Raw genomic sequence first — 15,346 nt, 5'->3', positions numbered from 1 at the left:
CTGGAGCATCGGAGGCTGAGGGGTGAACTTATCGAGGTTTACAAAATTATGAGGGGCATGGATAGGATAAATAGACAAAGTCTTTTCCTCAGGAAGTCCAGAACTAGAGGGCATGGGTTTAAGGTGAGGGGGGAAAGATATAAAAGAGACCTAAGGGGCAACGTTTTCACGCAGAGGGTGGTACGTGTATGGAATGAGCTGCCAGAGGATGTGGTGAAGGCTGGTACAATTGCAACATTTAAGAGGCATTTGGATGGGTATATGAATAGGAAGGGTTTGGAGGGATATGGGCCAGGTACTGGCAGGTGGGACTAGATTGGGTTGGGATATCCAGTCGGCATGGATGGGTTGGACCGAAGGGTCTGTTTCCATGCTGTACATCTCTATGACTCTAAGTTCACACCAACCTTTCCGATGACCATCCCAACCAGCCTCACCACTGCCACTGCCACACCCCCTCTCCCTGCAACCCTGCATTTCCCATGGCTAACCTCTTGTTGGTGGTAAACAAGAGTCTATCAGACAATTGTAAGGAATTATTTTCTCACCAACTTAAAGTGGAGGATATAACAGCAGTTAAGATCTTGTGAATGACCTAACCTTCAGAACATGCTCCATCAATCCAAGGGGCTGTGGAAATGGAATCTGGAATCATCCATGGTTGCTCTGTGGAATCCTCCCAGCAGGTCCACTGTTCACTATGTTTGGGTATCGGTAAGATGTCTCTCAAAGTCTTCATTGTGAATGTTCAATGTGATAGGAGCAACACGTTGAGTTTTATTGCTACTATCCAAGCTTATTGGAGGTTATGAAGTATACCTCCATTCAGGGGTGAGGTTCTGACTCCAAACTTAGTATAATCTCTAGCCTTGTTTTAATTGGTTCAATTTATTCCTTCCACAGGTCCCTTCCAAACCAGCCAATGAAAATACGATTTTGATTGAAACTCCAACACTAGCAAAACTAAGAGAGAGGTACAGGTGTCACTGATCAAGGGATGAGGGAGGGCAGCTTGAAATACATGGGGCGGAGAAGCGAGAGCAAACATCTAGGGTCTGGTGTTGAAAGATAGGAAATAGATGTAGGAGTTAGACTATCCCATTGATACCTTCGAGCCATTAATTTGGTTATCCACTTCAATGCATCTTTTCCCTTTACCAGCTTTATCCCCTTGTTATTCAAGCTACTTCACACCTTGCTCCCCTGCCCCTGGCCAACACGCTACTTTAAACGTACCCCAGAAAATCTTTCTGTGAGGATATCAGTTTTGGTCCTCTTAAGGTGTAACCCATCCAGCTCGTGCAAGTCACATTTGCCCCAAAACAGGTCACAATTCTTCAGAAATCTCTCCCACCAACATCACTTCTGCAGCCACATGTTTCAATTGATCAATTCTTGTATTCTTGTGTTACTAGCACATGGCGTCAGGGGTGAGATTATTGCTCTTGAGATCTGACATTTTAAATTTCCTTCCTAAAATCTGTGTACAGGACTTTACCCCACTTCCTGTCTAAGTTATTAGCATTGATCTGGGTCATATTCCAAGGCTGTTCACTCTCTCCCTGAAGAATGTTCTAAGCCCAGTCTGTAAGATTTATGACCTTGGTACCAGGGAGGTAACACACCTACTGGAGTCACCTTTACTGCCACAGAAAGGGCCTGTCTGATCTTCCGTCGATGGAATCACATATCTCTATTGCACTTCCACTCTCCTCTCCCTCCTGTCGTGTGATGCCCATAATGCTACTGATTTGGTTTTGATTGTATTCCCCTGAGGAATAAATTATGCTCATCCAATTTCAAAGTGGAGAACCAATTAGCAAGAAAGATTGAGTCTGGGGTCTCCTCCCCTCCCTGTCTGGTTCTCATGTCTGTCTAGTAGTCACCCTTTTCTTCTCTGCCTGTGTGCTGCTGATCTGGGGTGTGAGTACCTCCCTGAACATGTGATCCTTATGGTTCTCTACCTTGTGATTGCATTAAGTTACCAGTTAATGACCAGTCAATGTTTACCCCAGCTATAGTGCTGAACTACTGTTGGCAGTTTTTTCAATGCACATGCTCCTGGAGGTTAACAAACTTAGAAAGAGAGAGGAGCACCACCTTAACCTCATCAGTAAATTCCCTGACTCAGTTTTGCCCTCTATTTCAGCTGCACTCTAGTAGAATCATAAGCCAGAAATAACTGACCATTCTCATTTCATCTACAAATCAATGTAGCACAGGAGGCCAGTCAACCCATCATGCTGTGCTAGCTCCTCAGTTGAACTATCCAACTAGTCTCACTCCCTTTCTCTTTTCCTATAGCCCTGAAAAAATGATTTCTCATTGTCGCTCTGGTTGTTTTATTAACCACCTTAAATCTATGCCCTTCTGTTACTGGCCTTCCTTACTAAGTCACAATCCTTTGCTATTTTTGGACATCCCAACCAAAATTTCCTCTTAACCTGAACCAATGCCCTGAATGAGTGTTTGGTTTCCTTGGCCAATGTCCAATGTTCTGGGTCACTGTCCAATCCAGCATACTGCTAACACCCTGACCCAATGTCCAGTGTCTTGGGTATATTCTCTGCCCCTATTGGCATCACAGAGTCCTCTGTTTTTCTTGATAATAGGTTGGCATTCAGTGAGGGAAATGACCGAGGATTGAGAAATATCTCCACGCTCAGGATCAAGTCGGAGGATGGAGAGAAGATGTACATAGTTAAAATGCTTTTCACTGAGACAGTTGGGGCCCTTCGCTCTTACCTCAACCAGAACAGGTAACAGGCCAGCAATGTACCAATTCTCCACTAACTGGAGCCATTGACTGTCAGAACACAAACATCATATCCTGAGGTAACAGGAAATAGGTTAGTGGCTTCCATATTTGCATGGCCTTGAGTTTTCTAAATATGAAGGATGATTTAATTGAGGTGTTATAATCGAAGGATTTAGTGGTGTACATAAAGAGAAACCTTTTTCTGGCACAGGACTCCAGCAAAGCAGTTATAACCTGAAAACTAAAATTACTCGGTGAGGATTATAAAAACATACAATAGAGAAGCAGAACCAGGCACTTTGACCATTTGACCCTCCTCTGTCATTTCAATAAGATCATTGCTGACCTTCTAGATCAGCAACACTTTGCCACAATATTGCCATATCCTTTAATTCTCTTACAATCTAAAAAGCAAGCTTGTATTTGATGACTGACCCTCCACAGCTGAATTCCAAGGGTTCACAACCATTTGCATGAAGACATTTCTCTTTATCCTAGTTCTAAATAGTCAACACCTTATGCTGTAACTATGACCTGTATCTTTTTGGGAGTTATCATTTTTGAAAAGGTTGGCTGGCACTCGAATTTGCACGTCCTGTCTTGGTTCCTGATTGAAACCATTTTCTCCAGTTGGGTGAGGTGGCGGGGTGTGATTTGTAAATGAATAGGTCGCAAATCTGCCAGGACTTTATAACGTATTGTGGAGTTTAAATAGATGGAATTTCAGTTGCTATGAGTAACTGAACCCATGCTTGTGAACTATGACTTTATGGGAAAGTCACAAAAGCCTCTAAAAGCCTCCAAAAATCTATGTTTTCCTTGTGCGGAATTTAGCAAAGTTCAGTCTTGAAGATGTAAGTTTTACTTTCTCAGTAGAGCTTTGTCCCAGATCACTAGACTGTTGATGTAACTGAGAGACAGCAGGAAACAGAAATGGAAAGGCAAATTTGGGTGGCCCTCCTGGGATCATTCCTTGAGCCAGCCACCAAGAAGATAGTAGCAGCTCTCTGGAAGAAGAGTTGCTAGAGGGAAGGCAGCAGCAGCAACACCTGGCAGAGTCAGAGGACCTCGCCAGCATTGGCAGAGCCACCACAGAGCACAGGAAGAAGAAGATCCTGTCCCAAGGAAGGATGAATCATCTCTGAAGAAGTTATCCCGACTTAACAATAGTCTTTGCAGGTGAAGGCTCTGTGTTTCAATAGGAATTGTAGGTGAAATCCAATGCCTGTTCGAGGAAGATTCTCAGGCCCTAATCAACTTACTCGCAGGCCCAATCCTTCATAATCTCTATAACAATGGCACATAGTGACATCAGTGACAGCATGCAGTGTTGCTAATACATTGAGGCTCCTTGTAAACCACAGCCTTTACCATCTGAAAGAATACTTGCAAGCTTCTCAAAAGACACACAACATACACGGCGGCACGGTGGCACAGTGGTTAGCACGGCTGCCTCACAGCGCCAGAGGCCCGGGTTCAATTCCCGCCTCAGGCGACTGACTGTGTGGAGTTTGTACATTCTCCCCGTGTCTGCGTGGGTTTCCTCCGGGTGCTCCGGTTTCCTCCCACAGTCCAAAGATGTGCAGGGTCAGGTGAATTGACCATGCTAAATTGCCCGTAGTGTTAGGTCAGGGGTAAATGTAGGGGTATGGGTGGGTTACGCTTCGGCGGGTCGGTGTGGACTTGTTGGGCTGAAGGGCCTGTTTCCACACTGTAAAGTAATCTAATCTAATCTAAAATACACATAGAACAGCGTCTGTGCCTTCTCTGTGGAAAACACACTGCATTTGACTTCCTTCTGGATGGACTCCATTTTTAAAATGAATTGGTTCATTGCTCCATCCTCAAATGCACCTATAGATGGACAATAAAGGATGGAATGGCCTGCAACATTTACACCTCTTTGTGAACCAGCTTCTATATTCTCTGCACACTGGAAAAAGAATCAGATTTCCACTACCAGACATTATGATTCAGGTTGACATGATTACTGGATGAATCAAATCTCACTTTGAAATCTTTCCTGATTGTTAAATTTTAAAAAAACTATGTGGTCTTCTACTGAAATAGTAGAAAAATACTGACAAGTTAGTTTTAGACCCATCATACTCACAGACCAATACCCACGTCACTAGTTCAAATCCAAACTCTAAAATAAATGATATCAAATTACTTATAAACGACATTCCTTACATCACAGACATTTGTAAGTCGACCCTTCACCCATAGCATTGCTGAAAGATGGACCTCTGGCTGCTGTCTCCATTGCTGTTGGTAAGATGTTGCTCCTTTCTGGTTAGCTGGCAAATGAGTCTACTGGTGTATAATGACAGTCCAGAGTGTGGTGCAGGAATCCTGATCAACTCTCCTGCTCCTCAGATTCTGCCTGACCTGCTGTGCTTTTCCAGCACCACACGCTTGGCTCTGATCTCCAGCATCTGCAGTCCTTACTCTCTCTTGGTATATAACGACACACCACCACATTTATTGAAGAAAATAATTTTCAGAATCGTGCAGAGGTAACGGGGCTCTCTATTGTCAGAGAGCTGGTGGGAAACTCTGTGTCACCACCTTTTGGGAAAGCCCACTGCATGTTGTCCACTCAGGCCCATGACAGATCATTTGAGGGACCTTAGGATCAAAGACCAAAAGTTGCACCCTCAGTGAGACGCTGACCGTCAGGCAATTCTGTTAAACCACAGTGCCACACAGCAAGTTGTAGTTGTTGCTGCTAAGTTATCCTTAAGGTATAGGATCACTGGACCTCAGGTACAGATGAGTGATGGTGGGACAGGGGTTCCTGCAATGAGATCGGGAGTTTCAGCAACAAGGCTGGTGGGGGGGGTTTGGTCTCAGTGGGAAATCTCTGCTCACCACCTTCCTGATGCAGAAGCCATTAATTAGGCTCTGAGTACCTTGGATGTGGAATACCCCCTGGGAGTATACCAGCAACCATGACAGGGCAGTCCTCAGGCATTAATCTCCCACTTAAGGGTCTCAACTGGGAGCAGGAGGAAGAAGATTAACCATGGGATGGAAGCAAGGTGGTGATCGGGATCCTTCCTCCACTCATCTGATTAAATGTAAACCATCAAACGTATCACAGGGGATGGGCAAGGTTTTACTAGTGCATGAACTTATGGATACGCTGATAGTAAATGGAGCCACTATAAATTCATCAATGATCAAAATGAACTGGCGCCATGTGCTCACAAACCCTCACGTGTTGCTCCACATTTCACCCCAGAGAAGGCGGAGACAGATGCTCTCTTCTCCAGCTACACAGCATTGAGGAATGTGGTGAGCCTCATTATGCTGGGGTTCAAGGGGGATCGGCCTGATACTGTGGGCTCTGCATTTGTACAGAGGCAGCCACTGTCACTGGGACATAGACTACAGGTGAGGGCTGTGGCACAGGAACTGGAGAAGCAGAACTAGTTGAGGGTAACGCGATGTTCTCAGAACTCTCCCCCTCCTCCAGAGCCATCAGTTGGCAGATTAGATGGGACCAGCTACTGGGTCGCCACATGTGACCATTTTAGCCACCATTGAACTACCATGTTGACTCCTGAGACCCCACCCCACTGCCCTCTGGAGTATCGCCATGACTGTTTTCCTTTCTCTGATGTACCTGAGTCACAGTTCTCCTGTACTTATGTATGGTGCTTTTCATCATGTTCCAACAATGCACAACATCCCCCTGCAGCTGTAGTATGTGTGTAGGTGGACTGTGGGTTATTCAGATGTGATGGCATATCATCAGACATCTCTTCAACCTCCTGCTGCCTTAGGGATGAATTTGATCAGGCATTAGGTGAATGTCACAGGGACCTTTGAGAGACACAAAAGGATGTAATTAGATTGAGGCCCCAGACATTGAGAGTATGGATCCAAACCAGTGCCTTCAGCCATATTTATGGAACCCTTATCAAGCAACACACCTTTCAGATTCCCATCATAGCAACATCCCATTCTGCTTTGCACATTAACTGTATCATCCCCACCATTGACAACATACTTGAAAGTGCCTTTGGCATCTGTTCTGGGCAATCTGCCATCTGCAATAATGCCACCTTCACAGTGTCCATAGCTATCTCATCAACTCAGCGAATCATCTTTGACCCTGCTGACCCAGTTCCGAGTCTGGCCCAGCTTTCTGCCATTGGTCCCAGTTCTACTGTTGTAAGCCCGTTTCACCTGCAAGTACAACATACAGGGGTAGTAATCCCATTCCATCTTACATCCAGAGACAAAGATCATCAATGCAGGTGTGGATCACAGTGGTCCATTCTGATGCCACCCCGTTAATGTTGGATCCACGTGAGTGCCTAGGCCACACCTCTCATCTATCACAAGGATGTCTATGTCAAGGATATGGGCAGCACGGTGGCACAGTGGTTACCACTGCTGCCTCACAGCGCCAGAGACCCGGGTTCAATTCCTGCCTCAGGCGACTGACTGTGTGGAGTCTGCGTGGGTTACCTCCAGTTGCTCCGGTTTCCTCCCACAGTCCAAGACTGTGCAGGTTAGGTGAATTGGCTATGCTAAATTGCCCGTAGTGTTAGGTGAATGGGGTAAATGTAGGGGAATGGATGTGGGTGGGTTGCGCTTCAGCAGGTCGGTGTGGATTTGTTGGGCCGAAGGGCCTGTTTCCACATTGTAAGTAATCTAATCTAATGCCCTTCTGTAAAGTAATAGCCAGGGTCACACCAAGCCGTGAAATAGTTTGTGCACCCACTGCAAGAACACTGGCATTCAACTACTGCACTCATGCTGCAGCACATAGTACACTGGAAGCATCCCTCCCTCCCTCCTTCCTTATATATATAACATCCGTCCTTCACTGCACCTCTAGACCACAATCTGGCACTTGCATACCTTCCTCACCTGTCCTCCTCTGCAATATGCTGGCATGACAATGAAGAAAGCACATGGACAGGGAAGGCTCCTTGCTTTGATCATTAGGTCACATTACCCATGTCCATTCAGCTAATTGTCTCATTTAGCACAGACCAATGTCGTGGGGTAGAGTGGGTACCATATGAATGTAGAATGGCCTGCCATATGCACCTGTCTTACCAACATGGCATGTTGTTTGCCCAGGCATATGCCTCTGTCAGCTGGCTCCCTCTGACTTAGTTAGAGACAAAATAAAACTGCAGATGCTGGAATCCAAGGTAGACAGGCAGGAGGCTGGAAGAACACAGCGAGCCAGGCAGCATCAGGAGGTGGCGAAGTCAACATTTCAGGTGTGACCCTTCTTCAGGATTGGGGGTGGGTGTAAGGGGAGCTGCAGATAAGAGGCGGGGGAAGGGGCATTGTATCACTGTATGAGGGCAATGGACAAGGCAGAACTGGATACCCACATTCTGATCGATGAGTGGTGAAAAAGTAAGTGGAAGAGCAAAGACTTTGCATCTGGCAAGTCAAAATTAACCCACAGCGTTATGTTAATGTCACTGAATGCAGAATGTTGGAAGCTATTGATGCTGCCAAGTTTCCAATATTGGATCTGTGTCACTTTTCTGGCATTAAGTTACTAATTTGTATTCCTTCTATCATGCTATTGGTCTTGCTGAAACTCTCATATTTCCCTTGAACAGCCCATCGTGGACCATCTTTTCTTCTGGGTGAAAGTTTTTTTTAAACTTACAAACTGTTCCGAACCTCCTACCTTTCACCTTAAAGGAATGGCCCCATATCATTGACCCTTCACCTTAGGGGAACAGCTGCTTTCTATCCACCCTGTCCATGCCCCTTAATCTTATCCAGCACCAATAGGTACCCTTCAACCTTCTCTGCTCCAGAAAGAACAACCTCAGACTAGCCAGCCTCTCTTCGTAGCAAAGATTCTCCATTCTGGGCAATATTCTGGCTTGAGAAAAATGTCTCCTCCCATAAACCAGTTCTTCATAATATTATGGGGGTGGGGGGGGTGGGGGGGGGGGGGGGAGGGATGCTTGCACTATGCCGAAGAATGTTTCCACCTATCTCATCAGCATGACCTGCCTCTGGATTGAATCTGCTTCCTACATTGTTGGCTTGGCTCCTCCTCCCAACCAACCCCTGGAGTGATCATCATATCATCTGGGTGCATACTTACTGAGGCTGTCCAACAAGTTGCAGGGTTTCCTGACTTAGCAGACCCACTTTGGTTTAAAGTGCTTAGATACCTAGTTTTCACTCTGGAGGGTGGAGGGTGGAATTGAGCCCACCAGTCCTAGAAATCAGTTCTCCCTCGCTACGAGGGTAGTGAATGCCATGGCAGTTTGCTTATACTTTGTCCCAGTTGGGAGAGGCTCTCTAGCCCTTGCCCTTCATAGAACTCACCTTTTTAGGCACTCCCCATGACTCCATAAACTCCTACACCTTCAAGGCTCATCCATTGTATAAGCACCAAGTCTGTAATCAAACAGCTATATAACAACAACGTGTGGCTCTACTGAGAAACAAAAATCAGCAATGTTGATTTATACATTTGTAGGAATAACATTCTTGACAATAAAGGGTCACAGACATAACAACTTATAATCATTTAAAATATCAAGTCAACAATTCACTTCAGTACAAGTTTCCTGCTGAGCTAATACTTGTACTGATCTGGGCTCTCAGTCAAACATGCACAATGAAGAGATGGAAACCCTGAATCTGTAAATACCCCTAAATACCTACACACCCTTCTGTCAAATATCAATAAAGACTTACATCTACATCACACCTTTCAAAATCTCAGGGTGTCACAGTGAAGTACTTCTGAAGTGAGGACATTGCTGTATTTTAAGAAAAGGAAGTTGGATTTTGTGCTCAAGTCTCTGGAGTGGAACCTGAGCCCTTAACCATCTGACAAAGACTGGAGTCACTGAGCTATGACTGACTACTGGGCTACCAAGTATATCTCCAATACAGTGGAGATCTAAGTCCTACGTCAATACCTCTAAACTGGAATTGCTCCAATCACACCAACCCACTCCTTCCCTTCTGCCAACCTCAGTTACCTCTTTCATTATATTGAAGAAGTTTCTAAAGTCCATTAAGGTATTATCATCAGTGGGTGCAGCTGGTTCCTGAGGGGAGGTGTTGTGCCAAACTGACCAGAAAATTCTTATTGTGTGCCAGGACTTTAAGATTTTTGCCTGGTGGTTGATGTTTTGCAGGGGAAAGCAACAGGCTGATTATGACATTATCAGCACCTTCCCTCAACAAGTCTACAGCGATCAGTCCAAGACTCTGAAGGAGTACGGGCTCATTCCAAATGCCATGCTCATCCTCCAAGCCCGAAAACCCCAGCTCCTTGACCAAGAGAAGGGTGCACTCAGTCAGGATGAGGAATAATCTCAATAGAAGAAGGAGGACCTCCAGTCCAGCTGTTGGTGCATCAACACCTTTCCATTCCCCTCAAACCTGAGCTAGGAAAACAAGTTCACATTCACCCACGAACACTGGGAGGAGACCATAGCAACGGAGTCTCACTGAGTGTAAGAAAATGCCCAGGGAAAACTCCAAAATGTATTAACAAAAGTTATCAGCAACTCTTATATTTTTGACTTTGTTTTTCATTTAAACAGTAAATATTGACACAAGTGACCAGGTGCTGATTGCAATGATAAATGTCCAAAATGACCAATTAATTACCAATTGACTTGTAAATTCAGCAACAATGATGTTGCCAAGAAAGGTCAATGGTCAGAGTCCTCTAACCCTATCCTCCAGACACACACACACATCCACAAACATGCAAATTTAAACCAGTGTATCAACATCCATAATCTGCTAAACTTGCTGTGAAAAATAAAACAAAAGATTTGTCTGTGTTGTTTAATTTTCACTTCTAAGTCATTAAAACCAGACACAGGACCTGCCTGCAGTTATTCTTTTAGCCTTCACCAGAATGCAAACATTTAAATAATACAATTTAGCCCATGGTAAAACAGACTGTAGTACAGGTATTGGTCATTTTTCTATTCCATCAAAATACTTCTAATAAACATTTTAATAAAAGTTGGTTAATGAAAATGAAAGCTGCCCTATTTAACAGTATCTAGAGAAACTTATTCTTTTGGTTCTGTAATTAGTTGACTAGATTTGCAATGCAGAGTGTCACCAATAACGTGAATTCAATTCCCGGATGGGCTGATGGTACAGTGAGGGTCTCTCCTCCTCAACCTCACCTCAGGCATGGTGACCCTCAGATAAAATCATCACCAGTCACTTCAACTACACCCTTCAAACAAAGAGTTCAGACCAGTATGATAGGTGAGTGTTCTTAGGGGACAGGGACTGATTTTCATTGAGAGGCACAGAAAGCCTCTGTCACTGATTCTCACTGAATTGATTACAAGATCATAATATGATACAGCTTCTTTGTGTTGTACTATTCTAAGACTGCACAGACTTTTTCAATGAATAATCCAGCTAGTCTCACTCTACTACATTTTATCACATTCCCTTTTGAAAACGACAACTGAATTTGTTTCCACTATTCTGTAAGGCAGTTTATTTTGTTATTCATGTTGGCTAGACCAGCATTTACTGCCAACCCCAAACTGTCCTTGAGGAGGTGGTGATGAATTAACTTCTTGAACTGCTGCAGGCTATTTGCTGTATGTCGACCCACAGCACTGTTCGGGAGGGATCCCAGACTTTAGACCCAGCAACTGAGAAGGAATGTTGGGGTGAACACCCATCAGAAATCTTCCTTGCCCTACCAGCTCTAAGTAGAATGACCCCACCTTCTGTAGCCTATCCATGTTATGGTGATCCAGAATAATTCTGGTAAATGGTTTCTGTACCCTCTCCAAAGCCTTCCAGTCCTTTTTAAAGTTTGGTGCCCGGAATTAACACTGTACAAAAGCTGGGGCTGAACTAGTGCTTTTACTCACCACTTTGTTTAACAATAATAATCTTCAACATCTTAGGATTTCTGCAGGAGTTTTCCTGATGTTCTGCTGCAACTCGCGGTAGAATTTCACCAGTTACATGTCCCCTTTCGGCAAACCCTGACCTAGATTTTTAATACATGTTCAGCAACCACTGGGAAACAGCTTGCAAATAATTAGATTAGATGAGATTACAGTGTGGAAACAGGCCCTTCGGCCCAACAAGTCCACACCGACCCGCCGAAGCGAAACCCACCCATACCCCTACATTTACCCCTTACCTAACACTACGGGCAATTTAGTATGGCCAATTCACCTGACCCTGCACATCTTTGGACTGTGGGAGGAAACCGGAGCACCCGGAGGAAACCCACGCAGACACGGGGAGAACGTGCAAACTCCACACAGTCAGTCGCCTGAGGCGGGAATTGAACCCGGGTCTCTGGCGCTGTGAGGCAGCAGTGCTAACCACTGTGCCACCGTGCCGCCCATAAATAATGTTCCTCTTCTCAACCAGATATCTGCACACTTGCACTTTCAAGGGGAGGGGTATATGGAAGAGATTGGTCTGTCAGACCAACACTGCACAAGAACATAAGTAGGAGGAGCAGGGGTAGACAAACCTGCTCCACCATTCAATACAATCATCAACTCCACTTTCTGCCCACTTCCCCTACCTCTCAATTCCCTGGTACCAAACATCGGTCCACCCCAGCCATAAGTGTACTCGGCAATTGAGACTCTACAACCCTCTAGAGTACAGAATTCCAAAGATTTCAGATCCTTTCTTGTGAATTAATTTCTCTGAAGAAACAAATCTCTCAATAACTACCCTTCCAAGCTCCTTCAGAATCTTAAACAATTCAAAGAGAGTGCCTTTTGACATCTCAACTCCAAAGACTGTACTCCATTTTCTCAGCCTAGGACAATCCCCTTATCCCATGAAGTAACTTAGTGAACTGCACTGCCTCCATATCTTTTTAAATGTGGAGACCAAATCTGTATTCAGGACTCTAGAAAACTCTATACAATTGTAACAAGACTTCCTCATTGCTGTATTCCAAACCCTTTACAACAAAGTATGAAATGCCATTTTACTTTTGTAATAGTTTGCTATATTTGCATGTATATCGACACAAGTTTCAAAGTTTGCATACTATTTAGACTAATTTTACATTGCAGCTTTATTCTGTAAACCTGTCCTTTTATACCCCTTTACTGTCCCAAAGCACTGAGCAAGCTCCCTTCCAAAATGTCTCACGTCACCCTTTACGGAGATAGAATTCCACCTGCTTTTTCAGCTCAGCTCTCCATTTGAACAATAAACTATTAAATATCCCTTTGTTTTATAAACAGTTTGCAGTGTCTCTCATTTTGGTATCATCAGCAGATTTCATTATCACTCAATGTGGGTCTAAGAAATTAATTTACACAACAAACTAGGCTCTTGTGATACAATGGTAGTGTCCCTACCTTCTAGGCCAGAAATTCCCAGCTCAAGTCCCACCTGCCCCACAGATGTGTCACACCATGACCGAGCAAATTGATGAAAATAGCTACACCATGAAGATGGTGATCAGGAGAAGGGTTTTGCATTAGACCAGGTAAAACAGAGGCAAATATGACACCCCAGTCTGAAATGATGGCTTGTTGAGAAAAATGAATTGCCAGAGAGATGCTGCAGTGTGAGACTAAAATACAAGGTATAGGAGATGACTGTGCCCTATTGGAGTCTCTCAATTTCAGAACTACATCCCAAACACAAACATGGAGATGAAGCAGAGGCAACTATTTCTAAATAGTTGTGTGCTGCAATCCTTGGATAGCATAGTTTGAAAGATTCGGAGTCAGGTGTCATTTAAAGCATAAGCACCAATTAAATACTGGTGAGTTAAAAATAGAAAGAGGAGGTAATGAGCAACACAATCACCTGGACCTGAAAAGCAAAAATCTGAGATATGGTTAGGAGAACATTTTGTGGTGTAGCCCTTCCCTCCTATCCTGCCTACTCTCCCACCATAGCTAAGGAACAGGAGTCATATTCAGCTCAGGTTCTAAGCTCGATGGTGAGCTTACACTTGATTCAATTTGGGCTATCCATGATCAGTGCAACTTAAAAGTATGGCAGCCAATGCAGGAACAATGAAAACCAGGGATACGGGGAGCTCAGAATTGGAGGAATGCAGAGATGTCGAGGGTTTTTAAGACAGTACAAATGTAATAGAGATAGATCAAATTGGATCACAACAAAATCTGAAAACAAAAATGAGAACTTTAAGATTGAGGATAGATGATTAGGGTCATTCTATTAAAGGTGCCCCTCACTCACCCATATCCAGCTGCACCACCTGTCGGGAAAAGCAAGATATCATATGGAAAATACTCATGACCTGTAGTTGAAAAGCTCTGTAAAATGTATTTAGTCCTGTCGCTCCTTCAAAGTGGAGTTGCACGTAGATAGCATAGTGAAGGCGGCATTTGGTATGCTTTCCTTTATTGGTCAAAGTATTGAGTACAGGAGTTGGGAGGTCATGTTGCAGCTGTACAGGCCACTGTTGGAATATTGTGTGCAATTCTTGTCTCCTCCCCATTGGAAAGATGTTGTGAAATTTGAAAGGGTTCAGAAAAGATTTACAAGGATGTTGCCAGGGTTGGAGAGTTTGAGCTATAGGGAGAGGCTGAACAGGCTGGGGTTGTTTTCCCTGGGCATTGGAGGCTGAGTGGTGACCTTATAGAGGTTTATAAAATAATGAGGGGCATGGATAGAATACACAAAGTATTTTCCCTGGGTTCAGGGAGTCCAGAACTCGAGGGCATAGGTTTAGGTTGAGAGGGAAAAGGTATAAGAGACCTAAGGGGCAACCTTTTCACGCAGAGGGTGGTGCATTTATGGAATGAGCTGCCAGAGGACGTGGTGGAGGCTGGTACAATTGCACATTTAAGAGGCATTTGGATGCGTATATGAATAGGAAGGGTTTGGAGGGATATGGGTCAAGTGCTGGCAGGTGGCACTAGATTGGGTTGGGTTGGGATATCTGGTTGGCATGGATGGGTTGGACTGAAGGGTCTGTTTCCATGCTGCACATCTCTAAGACTCTAAAGCAGCAAGTTCAAGCACATGAAATTATTAACCCTATTTATTACAATTATTATAAAAATGTAACTTATAGCCTCTCACTGGAAGTTTGCAAAAAGCCCTTTTGAGAGGCTGTGGGGACCTTACTCATATTCTTGTCAGTTTATTCCAAAAGACTGCAATCTCTGATAGGAAATTCTTATCAACACAGGCCCAAGTCAGATAGATAAGCTAGAATGTTGCTTAGGTGGGAAAAGGAAACTTTATTATATATCATGAAGCAAGAGGGCCAATGTTAAGAATTTGAGTCACATTTAGATTAACTCTGGGTCCTTCAGAATCCTGAATGACCTGGACGGAGTGGATGTTGGGAAGATGTTCCCATTGGTAGGAGAGACTAAGACCTGAGGGCACAGCCTTAGAGTAAAGGGAAGACTTTTTAGAATGGAAATAAAGGAGAAACTTCTTCAGCCAGAGAGTAGTGAATCTATAGATTTCATTGCCACAGAAGGCTGTGGAGGCCAGGACATTGAGTACATTTAAGACGGAGATAGATAGGTTTTTGATTGTCACGGGGATCAAGGGTTACTGTTAAAAGTGGGAGAATGGGGTTGAGAAACTTATCAGCCATGATTG

General features: G+C 44.2%; 1 protein-coding gene across 2 annotated transcripts in view; it reads left to right on the top strand.

Annotated features, from left to right (window-relative positions):
- Window positions 1-10,923, top strand: part of ubxn11 (UBX domain protein 11) — a 63,715-nt gene extending 52,792 nt beyond the window's left edge. For both annotated transcript variants that reach the window (XM_043717511.1, XM_043717513.1), the window contains 3 exons: window positions 904-974; window positions 2,613-2,759; window positions 9,913-10,923. In XM_043717511.1, the coding sequence (XP_043573446.1) occupies window positions 904-974; window positions 2,613-2,759; window positions 9,913-10,090 (396 nt within the window). In that variant the 3' untranslated portion in view covers window positions 10,091-10,923. The remainder of the gene's footprint in view (window positions 1-903; window positions 975-2,612; window positions 2,760-9,912) is intronic.
- Window positions 10,924-15,346: the final 4,423 nt, after the last annotated feature.

This window comes from Chiloscyllium plagiosum, chromosome 27 (assembly GCF_004010195.1).
Source record: "Chiloscyllium plagiosum isolate BGI_BamShark_2017 chromosome 27, ASM401019v2, whole genome shotgun sequence".
Taxonomy (NCBI): domain Eukaryota; kingdom Metazoa; phylum Chordata; class Chondrichthyes; order Orectolobiformes; family Hemiscylliidae; genus Chiloscyllium; species Chiloscyllium plagiosum.
The sequence above is the reverse complement of the archived record's forward strand: the minus strand, read 5'-3'. Positions and strand labels throughout refer to the sequence as shown.